The sequence below is a fragment of the Homalodisca vitripennis genome, chromosome 7 (genome assembly GCF_021130785.1).
Source record: "Homalodisca vitripennis isolate AUS2020 chromosome 7, UT_GWSS_2.1, whole genome shotgun sequence".
NCBI lineage: Eukaryota > Metazoa > Arthropoda > Insecta > Hemiptera > Cicadellidae > Homalodisca > Homalodisca vitripennis.
The window spans coordinates 100,694,761-100,716,905 of NC_060213.1; the positions used below are offsets into that span (position 1 = coordinate 100,694,761).

The following is a 22,145-nucleotide window of genomic DNA, read 5'->3' on the forward strand; positions in this document are numbered from 1 at the left end:
ATAATTGTCCTCTTCAACCTCCAAATCCTAAGAGACACTCACGTCCTGAGAATAACTATTGTTCAAACCGTCATGATGTATATAATCTCTGCAATTCGTTTACCTTCTGACTTCTAAGTACTTTTAAGATAATATTTTTAGCTATCCAACCCCTGGATGCTTCATATCTCTGGAAGGTTTGTGGTGCTAAAGGTTTGCGGAAGTTCCTGGCCAATGGGATCTTCGAGCCTCTGATAATTTCAGACTATGAAAATGTCCAGCATATGTAAACTTCGGTCCTTAAGAAACACTTGGGTTCAGGAAAATTTCACTTTCCATGATTTTTCGAACAACGGAAAATCCGTATTTGGAACATTGAAACAGCAGGCATGAACCACCATCCTTTGGACTCATGGAGACTTATGGAACTTCTAATCTCTGAAACATTTGGCCTACGGCACAGCCACCCTCCAGGAGCTTCCGGATCTAGGAGCCGTCATCCTCAATGTCACTAAGCTATAATCTTAGCACATATGCAATTTTAAGTTAGTGCGGATGATATTAGGAACAACATTTCTAAGATACCCTTTCATTAACTTCGATTCAATTAGAAAACACGATCTCGGTAGTTAATGGAAAACTACGTTGCCACCATAACCTCTCAGCAAGGATGTTGCTAAAATTATGACATTTTAGTAAAATCTATATCTAGACTTACCGGCACACATTCACATCTGATGCAGTACATGACACCGAACGGTGGCCCGAGATCTGCAAACCACGTCGATCCTAATTCCTTCAATGTCTTCCCGAACTGGCATTCTGGAACATAAAATTCATCATTTAAAGGTGAAAACTGATCATTATAATCAATTAATTATCTCTCACTTAATGTTTTAGGAGTTGTAAAATTATTCTGTCGGGAGTGTAGATTCTACAAAATATCCAAGAAAATTTAGTATTAATTGAAAAGCAGGCCCGGTTACACAAGTTCACCTTCTATTTACGCTGGAAAATCCATTTGGATTTCAAAAGAAAATGTAAGACTCCATAACTTCAAAACTAAAATAACTCCACGAACTTTGGTCTGTTTGTTGAGCTAATTCCTAGTCAATCCATACAACAGCACGTTTCATTTCTTCTTTATGCAAAAAAATGCCATGACGTAACTGTTTATTTACTCCTCTTATCTACAGAGTGAAGAGGGTATCGTAAGATGTTATTATACATAGCATAGTTTTGAGCAAGGCCATCGCGCTGCTTTTGATAAGCCTATCTAAATATCACAATCTGTGGGTATTCTGATTTCGAGCCGTTCAATTTAGTGCGAACTGTGAAGCGATTGCTGAGGGTATAAAAGAAGAGGATCTGGAGAAAACTGAGAGGATCTGATTTTTTTGTATCACTAAACGATGGCAAATGTCCGGAAAAATCCTGTTTCCTTCACAATCCTTTCATCGTCAAAAACAAACTTCAAACAGAGAAAGGATCTAGAGCATTTAAAGGAGGAGTGGAATTAGAAAAATTATGGAAATGCAGCTGGTTAGAAAATTCAATGTCTAAAGCGGGAGTAAATATAGATTTCTAGGATCTTTATGAGGATTTCGTGCAAAAATTTAACTCTAGAACGTAAAGGACTAGCGGTGGCTGAGAACTGCAGAATTTCCGGAACCTTTTCAAGCGGTTCCAGTTGGAATGTGCAGACTTTTTGTGATATTCACGACGGACGAAGCTGGAAAATTCAGGATTAAACCGATCAGAAGTGAGATCTGCCTCATTAGTATGCATGTCGTGCTGTACGAGCGAGTGCGTGGCAGCCGCCGACCCTGTATCAGGAGAAGGTTGGGAGCGAGGCGCCAAGAGTGCGGGGCGCCACCCGCCACCTCGCAACGATCTGCTTAATTACCGGCAAACCAGTCTGGGACACGGCGTAGTGTCCGTCGTCTCGATCATCTGTTCAGAGAACAGGCCGCAGTGGGGCTTTCCTCATTCAATTGTCGCGTAGGGAATTTAACGTTTTGATTAGATGATTCGTCTCGGGTCTTCGTCGAACACGTTTATCTTGAGTATTTAGCGAGTTTCCTCTGAATGAGCAAACTATTTTTGGCTATTTATTGTCTTCCTTTTAAAATAAGATTGTTTACAATCATTACACCTCTATTATCGATAATTAAACTATAGCTACAACATATAGTATGGAGGGAAAATAACTCAGCTGTGAGCATCCCATTAGCTATTTTACTCGTTAATAAAATAATATAATACTTAAAGTAACTTGTTTTTTTTAATTAAACAAAATTTGACTTTGTAAAGAAAATATAGCCTATATGCTATTTTTATATTATTATTTTATTTTTTAATTAAGCTTTCTTGAGGCACAGATGAATACAAAGCATGCTACTGTATGAAACCATAAGTCATGTACATACTGTAAAATTGTCACCTTCAACTATCTTATTTTGGGTCTGATTAGAAATTTGCTTAAATTTCCTATCCTAAGTGCCTTTGTTTTTACGTGAATTATAAAATAAATCTTCTACTTTTACTGTATTCAGTGAAATTATCTTATAGGTATGGATTTAACAAATTTTTCTAATCCAAAAATCGATTGCAGCAACTGTTAAGTATAATAGCTTGGGGGTACAGTTTCTTTAGATTAACACCTAGATACCCGAAATTCAAGACGATATAGTATGGAACTAACATTTTGGTTTCATTTAAGTTGTCGAATAAATCTCGAAGATCCTAGCGCATGTTGCAAAGTCTTTATCTAACTCTCCGCCAAAGGAACACTTAATTACAATGCAAACAGTGACTCGCCCAGCATAAAATGAGACATAAATTACCAGTAGCACTCTACCCGCCATAAAAGTGACAATTATTGACTTTAATTCCAGGCTTGGATAAGTAACGTCTTCTCTGTTAAGTAACGTCGCGGAACAGCTGAGAATTACGCATGAGTAAGTCGAGTGACGTCACAGCTGATCATAGCCCAACAATTAAACAGCTGAGACTTACATTCATCAGGTCAGCAGTTACTGGAGCACTTTCAGAGTGAGATCACCGCCGCCCGACCTTGAGGCGTGGTGAGAAACGCGTTCCGGTACGTTAGCGACGGCACCCGTCAGAGCAGAACCGGGAGAAAGGAAGCGGGGTGGGCGATCCGACGGGGGTCAGGGTGGTCAGTGGTTAGCCTCAGCTGAGAGCATTGAGTCTTGGGTTCGATTCCTCTACGATTCCATCACAAATTGTGAGATTCATTTTTACGACAAGACAAATCTATTTAACTTTAATACAGACCCATTACTCGTCATCATGCTAAAGACGGGAAATTGGCAAAGGATGTAAGATGCATGGATGTTAAATTGTGTTTCAGTTTGATCCTGATGTTGACTTTTTATATCGACTTTTTTTACACTACATGTAACTCATGCTTCTGCAATAAAGATTAATTGATCGATTGATCATTTGCGTTTTAATTTTTATAAAGCTATTTTAATGGGTCTGCAAGTTTAATAACCTAGCATTATATGTTTTAATCGGGAATTTGGTAAAAATAAACTGTATAATACACACCATGGAAGAATCGGAATTGCATAATTATGTACCGGTAATCGGGTAATACATAAGTTTATACAGTGTTGTAAAATAACATTGTAAGTGTCTTGTTTCGTATTTAAGGAATAATTTTTAAAACTTCAACTAACAAAGGGGGCTGTGTTATTGGAATGTATTAACATGCTCAATGGAGCAACTCTAGAAAACACATGATTGTGAGATACACGAAGTATAAATTAGCTGGAAAGCAACTAATTTGATTTTTATAGCATAGATTAATCTGTTCCAATTATTTTCTCTTTGATTATACTATCATGGCCATCGCAGAGGGAGTTGCAGCGTATCAACCCCTACCATCTGCTGACACTACTGATGAAGCATATGCGAATTAACTTTACTAAAATTAATTAATTTAATCTGGATATTCCTTTTCCAATTGAAATATCATAATCAACCGGGTCCTAATGCACAACCCTGCGGTACTCCACTATAATCACATGCAGATGTTGAGGCACCGAGGACTCTTGTAGAACATTATTCCTGTGCCCGTACTGGCGCCACCGTGCAGGAAGCGAGGTACGTCGCGCGTCGGCGGGAGTCGGAACACGCCGTCGCGAGGTCAGCAAAAGTAGAGGTCGCAACTCGCGATGACGGCTGGGCCGATCCGAACCGAACGTGTCAGCAAAAAGTGGTATGCATTGTCTCGCCTTGTCCAACTACAACATTGTATGCTAATGACAAGGCTGGGCAGGCGCCCCCTCCCCCCATCCATCACTCCCTTCAATCGCAACGTGTAATTTCAATAAACACACGCTCGAGTGAAACAAACTGCCCGTCCCGTCGAGCCAACGTCAACAATCAATCTGTAACGACGGGTCGAGCCGAGCCTAAACGTGCCAAGACGTTTTTCGTGGCTGCAGTTCTGTCTGATAAAAACTACTCTTGCTAAAAATAGGTCGGATAAACAAAAAGTACTTTAGGTCCAGTTTTGCTCGTACATAAGAAGTTAAAGGTTACACATCGATGCTCCATTCGAAGACTGTAAAGAGCAACAGGAAATGGTTCTACTTATAGTTTTGTTTTTTTTGTTGCAGTGTTTTTTTTCTTTTCCATCCTGCTATTTGTTTTCCCTATGATGCTTGAACGATAATTTGAAAATTCGTGACTAAATAGCGACTATCCAGTATATTATGATGGCTCTTGTTAGGTTTAATCATAAGGAAAATGAATAGCGTGCTTTGTAAAACATACAGTCTAAATTAAAGTATGATACCCTTGACATAGAAATAATTAGGTTCATAATCGACCAATTTCAATTATGCCAACATTTCTAGAGTAGAACGCATAGTGATGTACGTAGTAGCTTTACAAACACCATGAGATAACTAGTGCACTGAAATAAATATTAGTATATATAGTATAACTAGTAGTAAATACCATATTTTGCCAAATGGTGCAAACATATATTATTGTATTCGTAAGCTATATAGTTAGAAAGGTCCTCTACGAACAATACCGCTACTTTCGACACCATTTTACGGCTCATACAAAAACTAGTAAACTATCATTTTTATCTACTTAAAATCAAAATTACAAGAAAACGATATATAGTATAAATAAAAACGTGTTAAATTAGTTCATGAATGAACGAACGAAGAGGATAGAAAGTTAGGGGGGAAGAATTCATCGAAAATTACCAAAAATTATGAATATTTCTTTATAATCTGTTACAATAAACTGCAATAACGCCGTTGGTCAGCATTCCATAATGTATGGATTAGTCCATTAAAATATTTCAAGATTTATTTCAAGCAATAAAAATGTTATCAGCAATCAACATTGAACTGAGAGTTCAATGGTTATGAATCAAATAATTGGTACTGATTGACCTTCTAGCGATATCAGAAGATGACACCAGAGAAAACCAGTCTTGCACAAAATAATGATTCATCTTCATTGTATTAGTTTATTAATTTATTTATCTAATTAATTAATCTTGCGTATAATTAGTATAGAAAAGTGTGCTTCAGCGGGATGCATTAGAAAAATATGATCTATAGAGAGAATAGCAACACATAAGATCATGAAAAGTAAATATGATGGTTAATTTATGTTATTCAACACAGGAGATGAGGAAAATCTCTGTACATATTATTAAATACAGGGCAATGAATAAAAAGGCAGTTTGGGGTTTTTTAACACACCCAATTCAAAGTTTCTCTAAGTTCTGACCCACGTTTCCTAACTTACAATAAAACATATGAGGAAAATAAAAGGTCTACATAACCCTATTTCATGGGTTCCCCAAACTTAAATCACGGATACATCACTGTCAGGAATATATATTTCCATGTGTAAATCTTCATAAATAGACAAATGTTGAAAATAAATCTGAAGTAAATTACTGCTTCCGCCTTCTTCTTGGGCTTAATATTGATTTATTGCAATAGTTTTCTAACAAGTACATAAAGTGAAGAGTAGAAACACAACATACGTGAGCTGAAAATAAGGAAACAAGCATAAGGAAATTTTAATCTTACAAAAATACGACTTGGCATATACATTTATGATTTTCTTATGTGTTTTCGTGACTGTTATATCTCCTAAGGAAACGGCTTCTAAGGAGCCGATTTTATAGATCATGTTGCTCTGAACTACCGCGCACCCTTGGAATTGTCCGGCTTTAGAGACTTCCGTCTTCAAACACGTAGCCAGCGAGGGTGTCCAAGGGGTCCACACCCCCCAAATTTTCAATTTTGTCAATTACTTTTGTAGTACACGATTATTATTATTATAAAATAATTCAGTATTACTAACATGTACTGATGAAAGCTCGATCTCAACCAATGAAACGGTGACTCCCCCAGCATAAAATGAGACATAAATTACCAGTAGCACTCTACCCGCCATAAAAGTGACAATTATTGACTTTAATTCCAGGCTTGGAAGAAAATTTTAGCGAACCAAATGGGGCCTTACTCTCTGTTTACTACGGGAAAATATTAGTTGTCTAGACCCCTCCCCTCAAATTATTCCTGGCTACGCTCTTACCCGTCCTCTAGGATCTCACAACCTCTAAAAGTTCTGAACCTTCATGACTAAACTTAAAATACAAAGCGAACACATATAGTTTAAACGCTAGAAGCGTTTATAACTGTAAATCATTTGGCTCACGGGTACTTTCGGCCTATGTAAATTTTGGTTTCTCAGAGCTTCCAGTCTCTGGAGGCACCTTCGTTTTTTAACTCAGGTTTCAGAAGTTTTGGTAGGTAAGCGCACATCTTATAGCATCTTCTAACTCATAAGAGTTTCCAGCTATTGCCTAATGATAGTACCGGCCATTTAGCAACAACTGGCATCTAGGATCACCAGCTTCTAGAAGTTTTAAAGACAACTGTTATCCTCAAAACCGGCTTATATTATTAATAATTGTGAAATGTTACCTAGCGAAGATTTAGTTGATAAATAGAGTGACCAATCTAAATAATCACTAATTATATGGTACAAATTCAAGAACTGTTAGTTTTTCTAAAGTAATGTAATTTATGTTGAGAAAACTGCAGTTCATAATTTTTTTTAGTGTGATTAAATATTTTGTAATCACATTATTTTGTTTTTGATTCTTTTAACTAATTTTCAAAGTTATGAAGAATTATAAAATTTAAAAGCACGTGTATATGATAAATTATGCAGGCGGTTCTCGGTTTACGCTTAAGCCTGCATATTTCTAGAACATGATTCTAGTAAGCCCTTGTTTATGATCACCCCCTTATTCATATGTCACTGATATAAAGACAATTTTGGATACCCTTGGTCTCATACATTTATATGCATAAAATCCGCATGCATATGCACATATGTCCAAACTGCAGCAATAATATTTACATATACTGAATTGGCAATATTGTGCCCCACAACAATAATAAAGTCACTAAATGAAACTCTGGCGTTAACTGTGTGAATTTCTATAAACTCATAATCAGTAAAAGAGCAGCTCTTAAAGAATACATAATGATCACCGCAAAATAAATGATAAACCAACATCTACATTTACGTGAGGATGATAAGACACCAACCAATATTTTAGATACATCGCCTAAAGGAAACGTAGGTCAGTTACCGAAAGTCCTTGACTCGTAGCGGGCTCCGACTGTTGAAGGGAACACATCCTCAGGACACAAAAGAGTGCAGTAGTTCCTCGAAAGGACAGGCAGAAGTGAAGATCCGTGTAGCATTTATTGCAGTAACACATGGTCATGTCCTTACCGCGCGAACACGTTTCCTTATAGGAGGTTCCCAGTATGGACTCGGCGTGTTATTAACATATCTGCGGTGGAGCGGCGCCTGTTTGGAGGCTAGGGCGCGAATACCGGACGAGGCTACTTGGATGTAGCAAGTCTCGGTGGATTTCTTCCTCCCAGAAGTGAATGTTGCTGATGCACTCGGTGGGGCAATTATTACAGTTGAAGCGGTTTCTCTGACCTGCGTGCTGTTCGTCTAACAAGCCTTCGCTTCATGGGCTTGTTGAAGGCTGGAGTGTAATGAGAATGTGTATTGTAACCGATAACAAAATATTTACCACCCAAAATAGTTGGAAGAAAGATGGATTTCAGTATATCTGTCATCTTTAAAAATTAAATTGAATACGCAATCGAAGGTTAATTTGTGCATAGTTGTTACTTTTTTGCAGTTACTTAATGCCAAAGTGCTGCAATATTGTTTTCACAAATTTTAAAATCCTGATTTTGATAATATTGCACTATATTGAAAGACATTGCACTTTATCACAATCGTGTATATTTGTTAAATAGATAGGCTTTCAACTAAAAATTCAAATCTTCATTTCTACGTTGTCTAAGATACAATCGAACTGACTTCAGTACCATCGTTTCGGATATCCCAGTGGCTCATCACAGAGATAAATGTGGTCATAAATATGCAAGTGGCTTCTATAATTGTATTGCTGAGCCTTTTAAAACACCTTATTTTCAAGAATCGGCCTATAGTTTTTCCAGAGCCTTAAGAACCCTGAGGATTTGGTGACCCTAATTTGTAAACAAGCTGACTTATAAAAGTGTAGAACAAGAGGCAAACTAGTAAATAAGTTAAAATTAGTAATTAAATAATTAACACATAAAGAAGTGAAATATACACATAAATATCTACAGTGGCAGTACTACAACCACAGTAACATCAAGAATAATTGCTACGCAAAAACAACAAATAAATAAGTATATCAATACATAAAATTACCGTGGATAAATCAAACATCCAGACAAAAAGACCAACCAACACATTACTGCAATCTTTGGGAGCTTCATAGCTCCTTAAAGGCTCCCTTAAACACAAACTCAGTAGACATACTCACAAATCGTGTGTAAAGTGTCGTCACATCGAAAGTCATAATCGAATGGATATATTTAGAACTCGTTTAGGGCGTATTAAATACGATCCTGCAGAATTGGTACCATTTGGATATTGTGGCATTGGTTTATTGCTGTTATGCAATCACGTACTTTTCATAAACATAGAACTGCCGTCCTGAAAGATTACGATGTGTTGGAATCGAGTGAAACAAAATTGGTTTTCCGTCACGCTACATGTAATCTAAAATCCTTTTCTTCAATGCTCCACAACAGAAATATAACTATTGCCTGTCGAATAAGTGTTTCCATTGAAAAAACTTTGACGCCCTAGGTCACCACGAAACGAGGTCTAAAAGGATTTCTTTGCGGAAATACCAGGCTGGGACGCACGCCTTAATTAATTCTATGATAGAAACTATCAGTGTTATTTATCATTCCATGGATGTCCAGGACTTTCAGTCTGTCCGTGAGGTTGATGAACGTGTGATTTGGCACGGGTTGTGAATCAACATGCCCGATCTCAAGTAGGTTCATTGGGGCCTCAATTATCCGGAACGCGGTTATCCGACGTTCCGGGATATCCGAAGTAATTATAAGAATTAGACTTGGTGTTGTATATACTGTTATTCTGTTTTCTGTAAGGATTACATTATGAGGATATAATTAACGAGTCCGATCCCTGATGTAGGTTTGTGCGTGTATGCAAGATACCGCTGCTCAATGCTTAGATGCAAACACCAATCCGAAGTAAGGTTTTAATAGCTGTACGCCATATCCAAAATTTTGATCATACTAACCCCTGTCAACTCCGGATATTCGCGTTCATAGTGTAATAAGATAACGTATACTACTGATAACTCGTTTACCGAGTAAGTACTGTATGTTCGTTCATATTATTAAAATTGATTAAAAAAACAGTACTATTTTAAATCTCGGACAAATACTATCGAAATAACATTTACAATTAAATTCACCCAGCAAATAAATTAGATAAAAGAATTCTTAGAAAAATGTAGGAAAATCAAAAACAGTGGTTTGTATTGAAACATTTTTGTGTTCAGTAATCTGTATGAATTCAAGTAAAAAAAATTTAAATAAGTAGCAGCAGCTCAAGAATCCAGATTTTGTAGCAGACCCCAAGAAATTAAATACAAATATAACTTATGAATTTTAAAGTGTTTGGATGTTAACTACATCACAGCGTTATCACAACGCTGTACAGCAAGAGTAAACATACCCAGGTGTCATGACTGCAGGACATTAAATTCCAATGCAACCTTCAGCATTTACAATTGAAAACTGATCATTTGTCAGTAATCTATCATGTAAAACCTTCACCGTTGTGTGTTCGTTTCACTTTTTTCCGCCGCTGGAATTCATGCAATTGCAATTTCTCTTGCAGCCACGTGACCTTGAAACAGTGCAGCGATTCAAAGCTAGATTTCTTTAACTCCACTGCTCCTTCACTAGCAAACATCGTGTTGAAACATCGACGTGGCGATTTGAAGTCATCAAAATGATGTAACGTGTTGACGACGCTGGGAAAGGAATGCGCTGAGGTGCCAAGTAGAATGACCCGAGACAACGTGTTAGCCGCCGTGCCGCTCGTGAGCCGTGAGAAAATACTACACTACACTCAGAGAATCCTTCACACTGTTCATGATATATTTGGTAATAATCGTTATAAATTAGTAATATATCTTCACCCTTTTGCGAATTCATCTGATGCCTCAGCCCCATGGAGTAAAACGGGTGAAATTACCTCACGCCTTCCGATTTCTGAACACCCCACGCAACCAGTGTCCATATTGCGTTGGGTAAAATGAAGGCGTGTTTGGCAAATTTGCAACCCCAACGATTCGTAATGTGAACCACAAATTGTCAGATATGATACATTTTACACAGTTCAGTCTGAAACACTCCTTTCACTTGTGTCCAATTCGAAATGTCTATAGACACTTATATGTTATAATTTCCATTGATGAATTCAAAACAAGGCATACTATCACGAAAGTTATATTGCATTTAAAAACAATTTTACGTTCTTTTCTTGTATTTTAATAAAGAGCAAGGCTTGCAGAAAACAACGTTTTTAAGAGAACAAAATGGATTAATTTAATTGGTCATCATAAATCGTGTAAATTACACTGTCTTAACTTCAATAAATTCTAATTGATGCTTGAGTCATTATAAAGTATGTACGATTGCATGTGCACTATGCTAAGCTGAAATCATATTGTGTTTCATCAAAAATAAACAGGGAAGCCTACAGAAGAGCGTGTTCTTCATATTCAAACAATAGGCAATATCTCTACGCGGCCAATTATAACGACATGTGACCCGTTGCTGTACGCACGTACGCACCGCGACGCAGGACTGGGGGCGTCGCGACGGAGTCTCACTATTCTCGCGTCGCGCCGGCAAGGCCGCTACGCACAATTTACGCAGCGTCGCGGCGCCCGGCGGTTATTTCTGAGACGTGGGGGGCCTTGTAAGGCCTGACAGTCGGCCACTTCCTCTCGCCAACACTGCACTCTAGCGACCATCGGGAACACCTCCAGTGACCGTGGTCAGTCACAGAACCGATGTGTCGTCATCTGTGACGTCACGCTCCCTTAATAGCTCCTCTCTCTTACAGACCGGAGATCCACCTTCGATACAGGGGTTCGTTAAACACTTCCACTTCCTTGTAATTATCATTGTCCCCTGATTCATTTCACCCCAGCTCGAAAACAGCTGAGTAAAACGTCAATTTAATTTAATATTTATTGTAAAAACTGGTGAATTCTGTGCAAATTTTGTTACTTAGATTGATTCAATTATGGCTTATCTTTCCGTATTTGTCAGCTCACAACTTTATTGATCTAAATAATTATGCCTTTGGATAGCTTTTATTTACAATAATTTTGTGTCGTAGGCAAGCTGCAAAACCTGAATAATGTAAATACATTATACATTTTTCTATTTATTTGTAAATAAATATTTTTCTATATAAAAACTGTGCTCATTCTCTACATTTAAAATCTCCTAGCAGCTTAAGTCATGTAAAAAAAACTTAAAACTTGGACAAACATTTTCAAAGAAATACATTTTTTGTTTATGGTCATGATATAAGAAGATATTTTGGAATAATGTTTTATGTTAACAGCAACTGCAACATATGCCCCTCTCCTTGGCGATGGATAATGGAAAGGGACAAAAAAGCCAAGAATGTTTACTTCATTTGTAGGTTTTACTTGTCTGATACATATTTCAGATCAGAATTTCATACTAAAAACCTTTTAAAACGTTTAAAAATTTAAATAGAGTAAATATGTAACAAAATACATCAACACTTTTAATGTTTTGCGAGTTTGTTAATTTTTGAATATTTTTAATGAGAGTTTGACTTGTATTTATTTCATATATCCGTACAACGCAAAAGGCTTGTTTTTCATTTTTCATTTTCAACGTTTATATGAGTTACGTCGAAATTTGTATACCGAACAGCTAGAAAACGAATAAACTTAAAAACATTCGGTTTTTAGACACAATTACTGGTTTAATTATGTTTTAGGTAAAGAGGGGAAGGATTGTTTTAAAAATGTTTTCTTAGAATGGCCTTCTATTCCAGGAGTACTTCCTCAGAATTATAAATAAGCCGAAAAGTAGTTCTCATTGGTCCATATACTATCTAGTTAGATTCTACTACGTATTTTCATTTTTCAGTAACCAAGCAGTTATCAGGATTAGTGAAGTTTTAACTCGTTGTACTTATTTTTAATAATTCCGTTATCTTAAAAGCTTTCTATGAAGTTTTACTATTTCGTATGCATCTATAGTCTACATAGTTGTACTGATAAGAATGACAGCTGTCAGGCAGGAAAGATTGATATATAAATAATGTTTAGGAAACAAAACCTGTTTTATACATTAAATCACTCATACCCTTGTTGAAAGAGACATGTCTTATACACTCACTCCAGCTGGAATGCCAAACAACTGCTATAAACGACCTGGAAGTCGGCAGTATTTCCAAATATAAATGATAATACACGCTGGTGCTCCGTTTAATTACTGAAGACCGTTCCAAATCAGAGTCGGAGGTCCATTGTAGGAGGGAGGAATTGAGTAGACTAGGGTCCAAAAAACAGGAGTCTGTCTTACTTGGTTTTCACTTATTCGAAGATGTTTGACAGGATCTTTGTTACCATTGAATGTATTACACCCCTACAATACTCAGTCTAGAGATTAATACTTAGGACCTCTGAAGTAACAAGGACCTTCGAGAACCTCACGTGCGCTCTCTTATCCCCTTGGTTGGGCCACAAAATGGCAAAAGGTCCAAATTGAAGGTAACAATAAAGTTCTAATATTTTTACATTGGTGTAACGGTTCAGCAAGATGGCAATGAGAAAATCAAATAATTAAAAAAGTTTGTAAATAAACTAATTCTACGATGAAAGATAATCACACATTCTTTAGTGAGTCCATAACTGAAACAAATTATTTTGTTACGTTCCGTTGTGTCCTTTGATAGTCCATTGCATTTAGAATAGTGAATAGTCAACTAGAACCCTTTTAAAAATTACTTTATTTCAGTGTGAACATTAAACTCTAAATAAATAATAAACAATAAATAACTACATATACACATGTGGACCATTTAAACAGATGTTAAATTTATATGACTCAGTTGTAATTTTAAGTAATAGTCTGTATTTAATACTTAAATTTTTTCAAAGTTTCGGTTTGTCGTATTTTTAGATTGTTATTTAAAATGTTTTGAGGATCTTTGTTATAATTTAGATAGATATGTAATTCTTCTTTTCTGTTTAATTTATCTCTTTTCATTTCGATATCCTAAATTTTCATATTCTTTTCAATATTGTTGTAGTTATGGTGGGCTTTTAATAAATGTTCAGCTAAATTTGATTTTATTGTAGACATGTCATTTGTTTTCAAAGTTTGCAGGCTATATGTTTATACCTTTTATTAACATTTTTGCCAGTTTGTCCAATATAATAGCTTTCGCAGTCACTACAGTTAATTTTGTATACTCCATATTGTTTGTAGAGTTCTTGTGTCATCTTTTTGGTTTACTTTGTTTCCAAGAAGTTTAAATGTATTATTTCTAATTTGGTAACTGATGGAAAAGTTTGAATTTTGAAAGCTGTTTCGAACAGCTTTGATTATTTTAGTATTGATTTGTTTATTAAATTACAATTAATCCAGCAGGAGTTTAGTTAAATTTGATTGGGACTTCATTTGATGGCGATGACATGATAAACTACGAGATTCCCAAAAATGTCCCAACAGTTCTGATTAAACTCCAGTGTCAGTAGAACATATACCGTTGTGATAAGAACTAATCCTAAAATACGAGTACGGTAGGTTGTACTTTGAATCGCTCGCCTATAGTGATAGTTGAACACCGATGCCTATAGTGATAGGTGAACACCAATGCTTACAGTAGTAGTTTAACACCGATGCCTATAGTGATAGTTGAACACCGATGCCTACAGTGATAGTTGTGTAACTCCCGACGCTGCGCTCAGCGATACAATCGCGATAATTATGGCTTTGTGGCGGGTGTGTCTTCCTTGCACGATCTGGGGCCAATTTCGGGTTCCCTTTGACCACTCAGTCGTCTGGCCAGGGAGCTCTTCCAAACCGTTGACGCATGCCTCGCTTGGCACGCTCCTAGCCACATTTTGATCACTCAGATCGAAAATTGAACTTCTCCGTACACCGAATGTTTTTTAACATTCACTAAACCTCCATTAGAAGAGTTGACTGTCTCTGACCTTTCGTCAAATGTCGTGACATTTTAACTGACTCCGCCCCGACTAGACTGGTGCTCTTACGAGATGTAACGCTCCATCACTTTAAATATTGTGGTCCTATTCCTCAATGTAGAGAAAAAGAACATAACTAACAGTACTAAATTACATGTTCAAAATATGCTGCAATGGAAACATACAATGACGTAGATAAAATATTAATTCGTTTTATTAATGTGCACTGATTCGTAATTTTCAAGTCCTTAACTTTAAAGTTACACAATTATTATGTTATCCCCTTTAACTCCCCTTTCTATTCCACTCTATATACGGCACTAATCACTTAAATATTTCCAATATTTTTATTTTCATAAAAATCAACAGTTTTAAAATAAACTTCTGACAACTTACACTAGAAAACCTAATTGATATTTCTCCATAGACGTTACAAAGTGAATACAATTTTTTTATATTCTGTGTTAAGTAGTTAACCCTATTTTTAGTAACATTTAAGGCAATTAGGTGGTATTACTGTAGGATTTATCTTTACTGTTAGAGAATACTAGGCTACTAAGTGGCTTTCTGCTGAGGCTGAAGTAAAGTGTAAGGGAGCTTAGCGAGTTATAATGTTGTCTTCAGTATTAGTTTACTTTTTACGTCAAATTATAGAAATGTTTGGGTTTCCATTTTACCTAGATGTAAAAAAAACCAAACTTGTATTAGCTGCGAATTCTCCATCATAACGTCCTTGCAGTGACGTTATCATTAACATTGATAACAAATGACACACGGCCATTCACACCCGTGCAGACCGGTCATGTATCACACCCGGTTGTAAAGTTGCGACAACATTTAGCTAAAATCGAGAGGAGTGACAGTCAGCTGATTGAGAGGCGTGACAGCTGGCTTCGTCAATACGCGCACGTCACTCTGCCGCGATCAGTCATCTTCATTCTCCGTAGGCTACCACTCAATTCTTCATCGGGGCGCATGCGCAGTACAATCGTTTGTTATTCTGTGTCGTCGGGTCTCGTCTCTAAAGCATTTATCGATGGATTGTTATTTCGAAGGGCTTACCTCAACTGTGGTAAATGGTTCGATTTGAATAAATACTCCAAACGAGTTGAGTAATTAAACTCAACGTCGTGTTATAGAACTCTCAAATGATAGGTGTTGGAAAGAGTGAACAAAGAGACGTCGTTTTGGTCCGTTGGAAGTCATGATATTTCACAAAGCAAAAATAGTGTCTTGCTTCTCATATACTTATAATTAATATTAATTTACTTAATTGTTTAGCTATTGATGATTACTAGCATAGCGTAATTTTTAAGATTTAATTTCAAAAATGGAGTTTATGTTTTGTTCTTAGTCAAAAATGTATTTAAAATCTAACAATGTTGTTCCTCTCCTATAAAAAGTAGTTCTCGAGGTTGAATACCCACAATACATTTTAATTTACTGTAACATGGGAAATAAATTTTGACCATGCAAGATATATTATATATTTTTCTTCCTGTAAGGACAGTATTACAACAGTCAATGTTAACGTTTTGTTTCCCAAGTGAAGAGTATAATCGATACGTAAAACTAGTGCCACTCTGAATGATTGACAGGAAAAATCTTCCCAAAGCACACGAATTCAAGTTGTAACTCAAAACGGAACATTAATAATTTGATATGTGGTTAGTTTGATCACTGCACTGATATGATATTAAGCAAGATCAAACCGCTGACCTCAATGTTATATTCGGAGAGACAAAAGAGAGCTGATCAACCGGAAATGTAAGGTTCTAAAATTAATCGTTGTCCGCAAAGGCCAAGGATACGGACCGGTGACCCGTGAGGTTGCCGATGACCCCGGACCGCATGGCGTCTTCGCGCGCTGCTGTCCCTGCATACGACATCACTCGTCGTCCCCCCACACTGACCTTCCTTCAGGAATCGCAATCCATCCCTCTTCAGACTCCTGGCTCTCCACGACTCCCAGGAATGACACCGCAGCCTCCAGATGGTCCAGGAAGCTCGGGATTATTAGCACTTTCTCCGACCCCTCTAATCCCCATCTGGCGCCATTCACGGAGTCCCGGGTTCTAATCTGACACCTGTCGGTGTTTTGTGCTCCGTTTGTGACCGGCGCGAGGTCTGAATGAATATCACCGGGAGGGTGACACTTTCAAAGAAGCTTTTATGTTTCATAATTAATGTCCGACATGTTGGAAAGGTAAACACACCCGTTCCAGATGGTTGGCAAAAAATGGTTTAAATGAAAGAAATATTCGGTTTTCGAAAACCATTCAATTTATAATGCAACACAAACACTGACTGATAGAACGTGTCAGGATTTTTCGAACCTTCCAATGTTATCACAAATCTAATTGTTAATTGCGGAGAAATGAATGGGCGTTCCACAAGGATTAACCCTGGAACCGATATTTTTCTTATAGAATTCTTAAACTACGTGAGTAATGTTTGTATTTGTGCGATATGTCAATCCATAGTGTAAGGCGTGTTAAGATTTAAACGGTGCGAGTTAATGTGGTCTCAGAATGTGTCTGTCCACAGTTGGCTGCACGGCGAAGCCGACTCTTCGAAACATTTATCAGGACAATTAAAATTCAAGGAAATGTGCAGTCATGCACTCGGCTTGATTAATGATTATGCTGAATAAGAATTAATAGTCGTTAGGGGCGTTGTCTGGCGAGGCGAGAGCCAACGATTGAGTGTTCCCCGGCTACAAATGCTGCAGCGGGCGCCAGGCGCCACGAATGGTCTGATAACCCTCGACTTGACGGCGATTGTACAACTATCGCGAAATGTCATCCGCTTGCCTCCTGCCTCGCTGGGCCGGCGCCGCGTTGTACAACGCCGCTCCACGCCCCTCACTCACTTGTCACTACGGCTTAGAGTTTGCGATCATTTATTTACACAGTCAGCAAGGTCTTTTTGCCGGTATAAACATATCAACGTGAATATCGTATCGTTCTTTTGCAACTTTTTCTGCCAGAAGATCTTTGGTTTCAACAAGTTATTATCTGTCTCTTTCCGTTAGGAAAAACTTAAATAATACTCCTTATTCACATAGTACAACAAGTCATCTAAGTTTATACACCATTGCAGTATCTAACAGTCGTAATGTTTAATCTAGTAATGAGGAAGGAATAAATACCGATGCGTAGCAAATATCGTGTTTTGGGACTACCACAGGTGTCAGTTTTCGAACCACTTTTGTTCCTATTTTTCAATGAAAGTAATATCAACAAAATATCCCTTTTCGTGTGTTTCCAGTGAAGATGAACAAGATAGAACATGTGTTGGGAGTTGTGTACCTGCCACCAGGGCTGTCGGGGAGTGCCTCCGCCGTTGTACGGACGTGCAAGTGTACAATCGCATACACATGTGCACTCCGAGCCACGCCTCCTCTGCCAGTGTCTCAGCCGCCGTCGACGCCCGATTCAATGGTAATCACGACCGCTGCGCTTTCTAAAAACCGTTCACTGCGAACCCATCGGGCCCCCGTCCCGGAGTCCTCGGGTCCGACTTTTTATCACTTGTCACCTCCTAAGTCGGTCGCTGACGGAGTAAATTTCAAATATCATAATTTCAAAGTTCCAGTACTATGACGCCTCAAAGATATGAAAAGAACAAGCATCATCATAAATCACATGGACCCTCTTAGAAGATAGCGCACATCACTGTTACAAAATGTTTTGTTAGACAATTAACTTTATATACAACTATGGTCTTTATATTAACATGTACGTGCAGGCTATGATGCTTCTATTCTAAACATGTATATTTTAAGGATACACAAAGAAATAGATTAATTTTATATACATTTTGAAAGACTATATTTTGATTTACAATACTACAATACTACACTAATGGTTTGTGTCTAACCCTTATAAAGGTTTTTTCACACCGGCATCCACGAACGTCCTAGGACGTCTTGGACGCGATCACACAGAATCACCTAGGAACATCAAGTGGACGTGCATGCGCATTCGTCTCACAGCCAACACGTGGTTTTGTGCGGGACGCGCGCGCTGTGCTCTAGACCACATGAGTTGACTGTGCTCTAGACAAATCACCGACTATTGTTTGTTCAGTACCTTGTAAACTGATCATTGTTGTAAGGTGAATATTTAAAATGGAACAACTAATTATTGAAGTTCGTCAACGGATACAGTGATTGAACAATATAGAGATTGAGAATTGAAAGGCCAGGTGTGGATTTAAATTGTTTACAACATTGGAAAACATGATATATTGCAACGATGAAGACAATACTTTAATAATAATGCTCTGGTTTTAGGATTGGCATAATATATCACAATTAATAGTTTATATTTAATCTATACAATCATAATTTTGTATTAACAATTTATATATCTGTACAAATGAATTTTCTAACAATATAATACAATATTAGCTGTTTCAAACTACTTACTATTATTCATTATTTCACGTCCTCATATCCCAAATTCCTATATTTATTCAAACTTCATATATTATATTGAAATCCGTGTTTTACTTACATTATCTCCTTAGCCTTTCTATCTTAGTAATAGAATTAAGAGTTTTGGTAATAACAAATTTCAACAGAAATCGGTTTAAAAATTAAATTTAGATGTATATAATCCTAGATAGCAGCAGATTATAAGCTTTTGGTAAAACAAAAAGTGTACTCATAAATTTGAAATTAGATAATTTATGTAGGTTACACAAGTACCCCTCTTTTTCTGTGACCAAGGTACGATACAATAAAGCCAGAGTGCATAGTTCTCAAATTTTGTATTAATCTTTATTCCTTGCTACACATTCTGTACCTTTAGTAAAGCGGTCTAAATTTGTTCTGTACACTTATTACACTTCATTTTTTACTTTCTGTTAGGAGTAGATACCCAATAGCAAAGAGAGGCCCACTACTCAGACAAACAAAACTTCCATTGGACAAAAAGAAAATAACATTTATAGAAACTCATTTAGTTGATTTTTTGTACATATTGGAATAATAAACAAAAAGCACTGAATTAATTTATAATTTTTAATATAATAAATAGACTATATTAGTATAGTAATCAACTAAAACGCTTAAAAAACATTTGTTTGTTACACGCGTTTCAATAATAAACAGACTATAATTATCTTTAAAACCCATTAGACAGTGCAATCTCTTTAAAAACAATTTTACAATCTTACTTTATGAAACATGATAGTCGGGTGTAAGTAATGAAATCCATTATAAATCACCTGAATGAGCGAACGGAAACTTAATTCTAAGAATAAATAAACCTAACTAAGTTTTCCACGTATCACTTTCATACGTGTCCCAAGGTAGCAATCAAGTTAAATAGGGCGATAAGGAGTTAGAATAAACAAGAAGTGTAATTAGCCAATTAATTATCGTAGGCGCTGAGCGACGCTGGAACAAATAGGGCCAAATTGCCTCCAATTGCCTCTCGTTTGGGAATTAATTATTATTTTCCACTTCCCGCAGAATAAATTTCACTAACAAGCTACCGCCCGAACGCCGTTCCAAGTTTAACACGTACTTATACGAGTAACTGCTTTTATAGTCTGGAGTTCCTCAGGGGCCGGTACTGGAAGCTTTTCCTTTTATTCTTTAGCTCTGTAAATAACACTTTACACGCTAAGAATGCCCCCTTTTTGTCCGACAGTCGGGTTTAACACGTGTTTTGTGTAAAAACTGGCCCTTGGAACGCCTTCAATTTATCCTAATGGACAATTCGAAAATACATTTTGTGGCGGAAGATTCCTCCGTGCCGCTATAGTGTCTTTCAAACATGCTTTATACGACAAGCGTTTGTTTGTTGTACAAGCGCTTGTGTACATTTAGGCATTCTCTGGGAGTTTGTGGGCAACATGCCTGACATAACGTTGCAAAAATTTGATACTTGTTTATTTATGACAGTTTGCATTGAAGAATGGATACCAGATAGCTTAGTTTCATGAACGCTCGTTAGTTTATTCAATATCATTATATCTTAACAAAGTCGCTTGCACGAAGAAAAGTTTTCGTTTCGAAGCTCAGGCACACTTTTGCGATAAAATGGATTCACAAAGCCTTAGGTTATTGTAAATGTTAGGCGTTATTTAAGATTTAAGAGTCACAGCAATTCCCTCTAAATGCATTACTAATTACTATTGAATCTGAGATAAGTGGTTCTAACAATCTTTACAGCCACTAAGACCTAGCTGAATGTTTTAGCACAAACTTGAGGAAACGAGTATGTTTTCGGTGGCACAATAACTTCAATGAGGGCCTATGGAAGTAAATAAATGTCTGTACAAATTCCAAATAATTTTGTTGAATAATTTTAAACAAAATCAACAATTATCAACCTATTTTTATAATTCTTAGTGGAACCCTTAGAGCCAGATGGGTATAACTATGAAGTTAAAGTCATGATAGTTTCTTAATGCGCATTTTTTATGTAGTATGATTGTCTATGTAAAATCTCCACCGCATTTTATTGAGACGTTTACAAGATTACAAGGATAGTAGTAGTAACATTATTACAGAACAGTTCTTGGAATGGTTTATAGTGAAATTTGAGATCCAAAAGTTTCTTACTTGCTTGAAAAGTGGTAGATTTTTACTTAAGTTCATTTTAATTTTGTAATTTAGCATTAATTTTTTTATTGAAGCTTTAAAAGATAATTCTATTTATTAGTCAGATTTCATAGAAAGAGAATTTTTGCATTTTTCCGATAATGACGCCTAGAATTCAAAACCACCATAATTTGAAAGTTTATATATAAAGGGTATGGGGAAAATGTTTTTTATCTGCTAATAACATTTACAAACTTTGCACGACCTTGTATGGCTATGTTAACTATGTACTTGTTTACGTAAAAACCACCACATGTCTACATTGGAGACACGGCCCTGTGGAGCGTAATGTAAAGTTGAAATAAGATCAATATTAAAACTTTAAACAGTCGTTACTATATATGGGGTAATTTTTTTTAATCGATTCTATCAGAAAATAGAGCACTCTGATTGAATTTCAATACTTTTACGAAATTCGATATTCTCTGATAGAGTGGTCATGACTTTATTTCGCACAGATACAGTATTTAGACACAGCTCGGGTAATTTCGTTACCCAGTCTTAACCAATAACATTTTCAAGATGGTGACCATTCACATTTGTGCAACAACTTAAAACTCAACGAATTCCCAAACTACTAATTAAAACATATTAGCTGATTACAAACCAGTTTTATTTTTACACGATTTTGATATCTTTTGAGGTTTTAAGGTGGCAGTCGTTTTAAGTGAATATGTTTACAAACATAATTTCGGATTGATTGTAACTAAGCCAAGCCCACGTTTTTACAAACAGATTTGAATGAGTTATGAAAGGTTGTCTAAATATATGAAAGCATGACAGTGTATTAACATGCCAATTTTCAGAGCAAGCGTCCCATCAGTGTGGTTATAATGAAACATCTTA

The 22,145-nt window shown here is 36.6% G+C and overlaps 1 protein-coding gene across 4 annotated transcripts in view; it reads right to left on the bottom strand.

The window, feature by feature from the left end:
* LOC124366105 (dorsal-ventral patterning protein Sog) overlaps positions 1 to 22,145 on the bottom strand; it is a 59,965-nt gene that overhangs the window by 32,064 nt on the left and 5,756 nt on the right. For all 4 annotated transcript variants that reach the window (XM_046822363.1, XM_046822360.1, XM_046822361.1 and 1 more), the window contains exon 2: positions 698 to 801. In XM_046822363.1, coding sequence (XP_046678319.1) covers positions 698 to 801 — 104 coding nt within the window. The remainder of the gene's footprint in view (positions 1 to 697; positions 802 to 22,145) is intronic.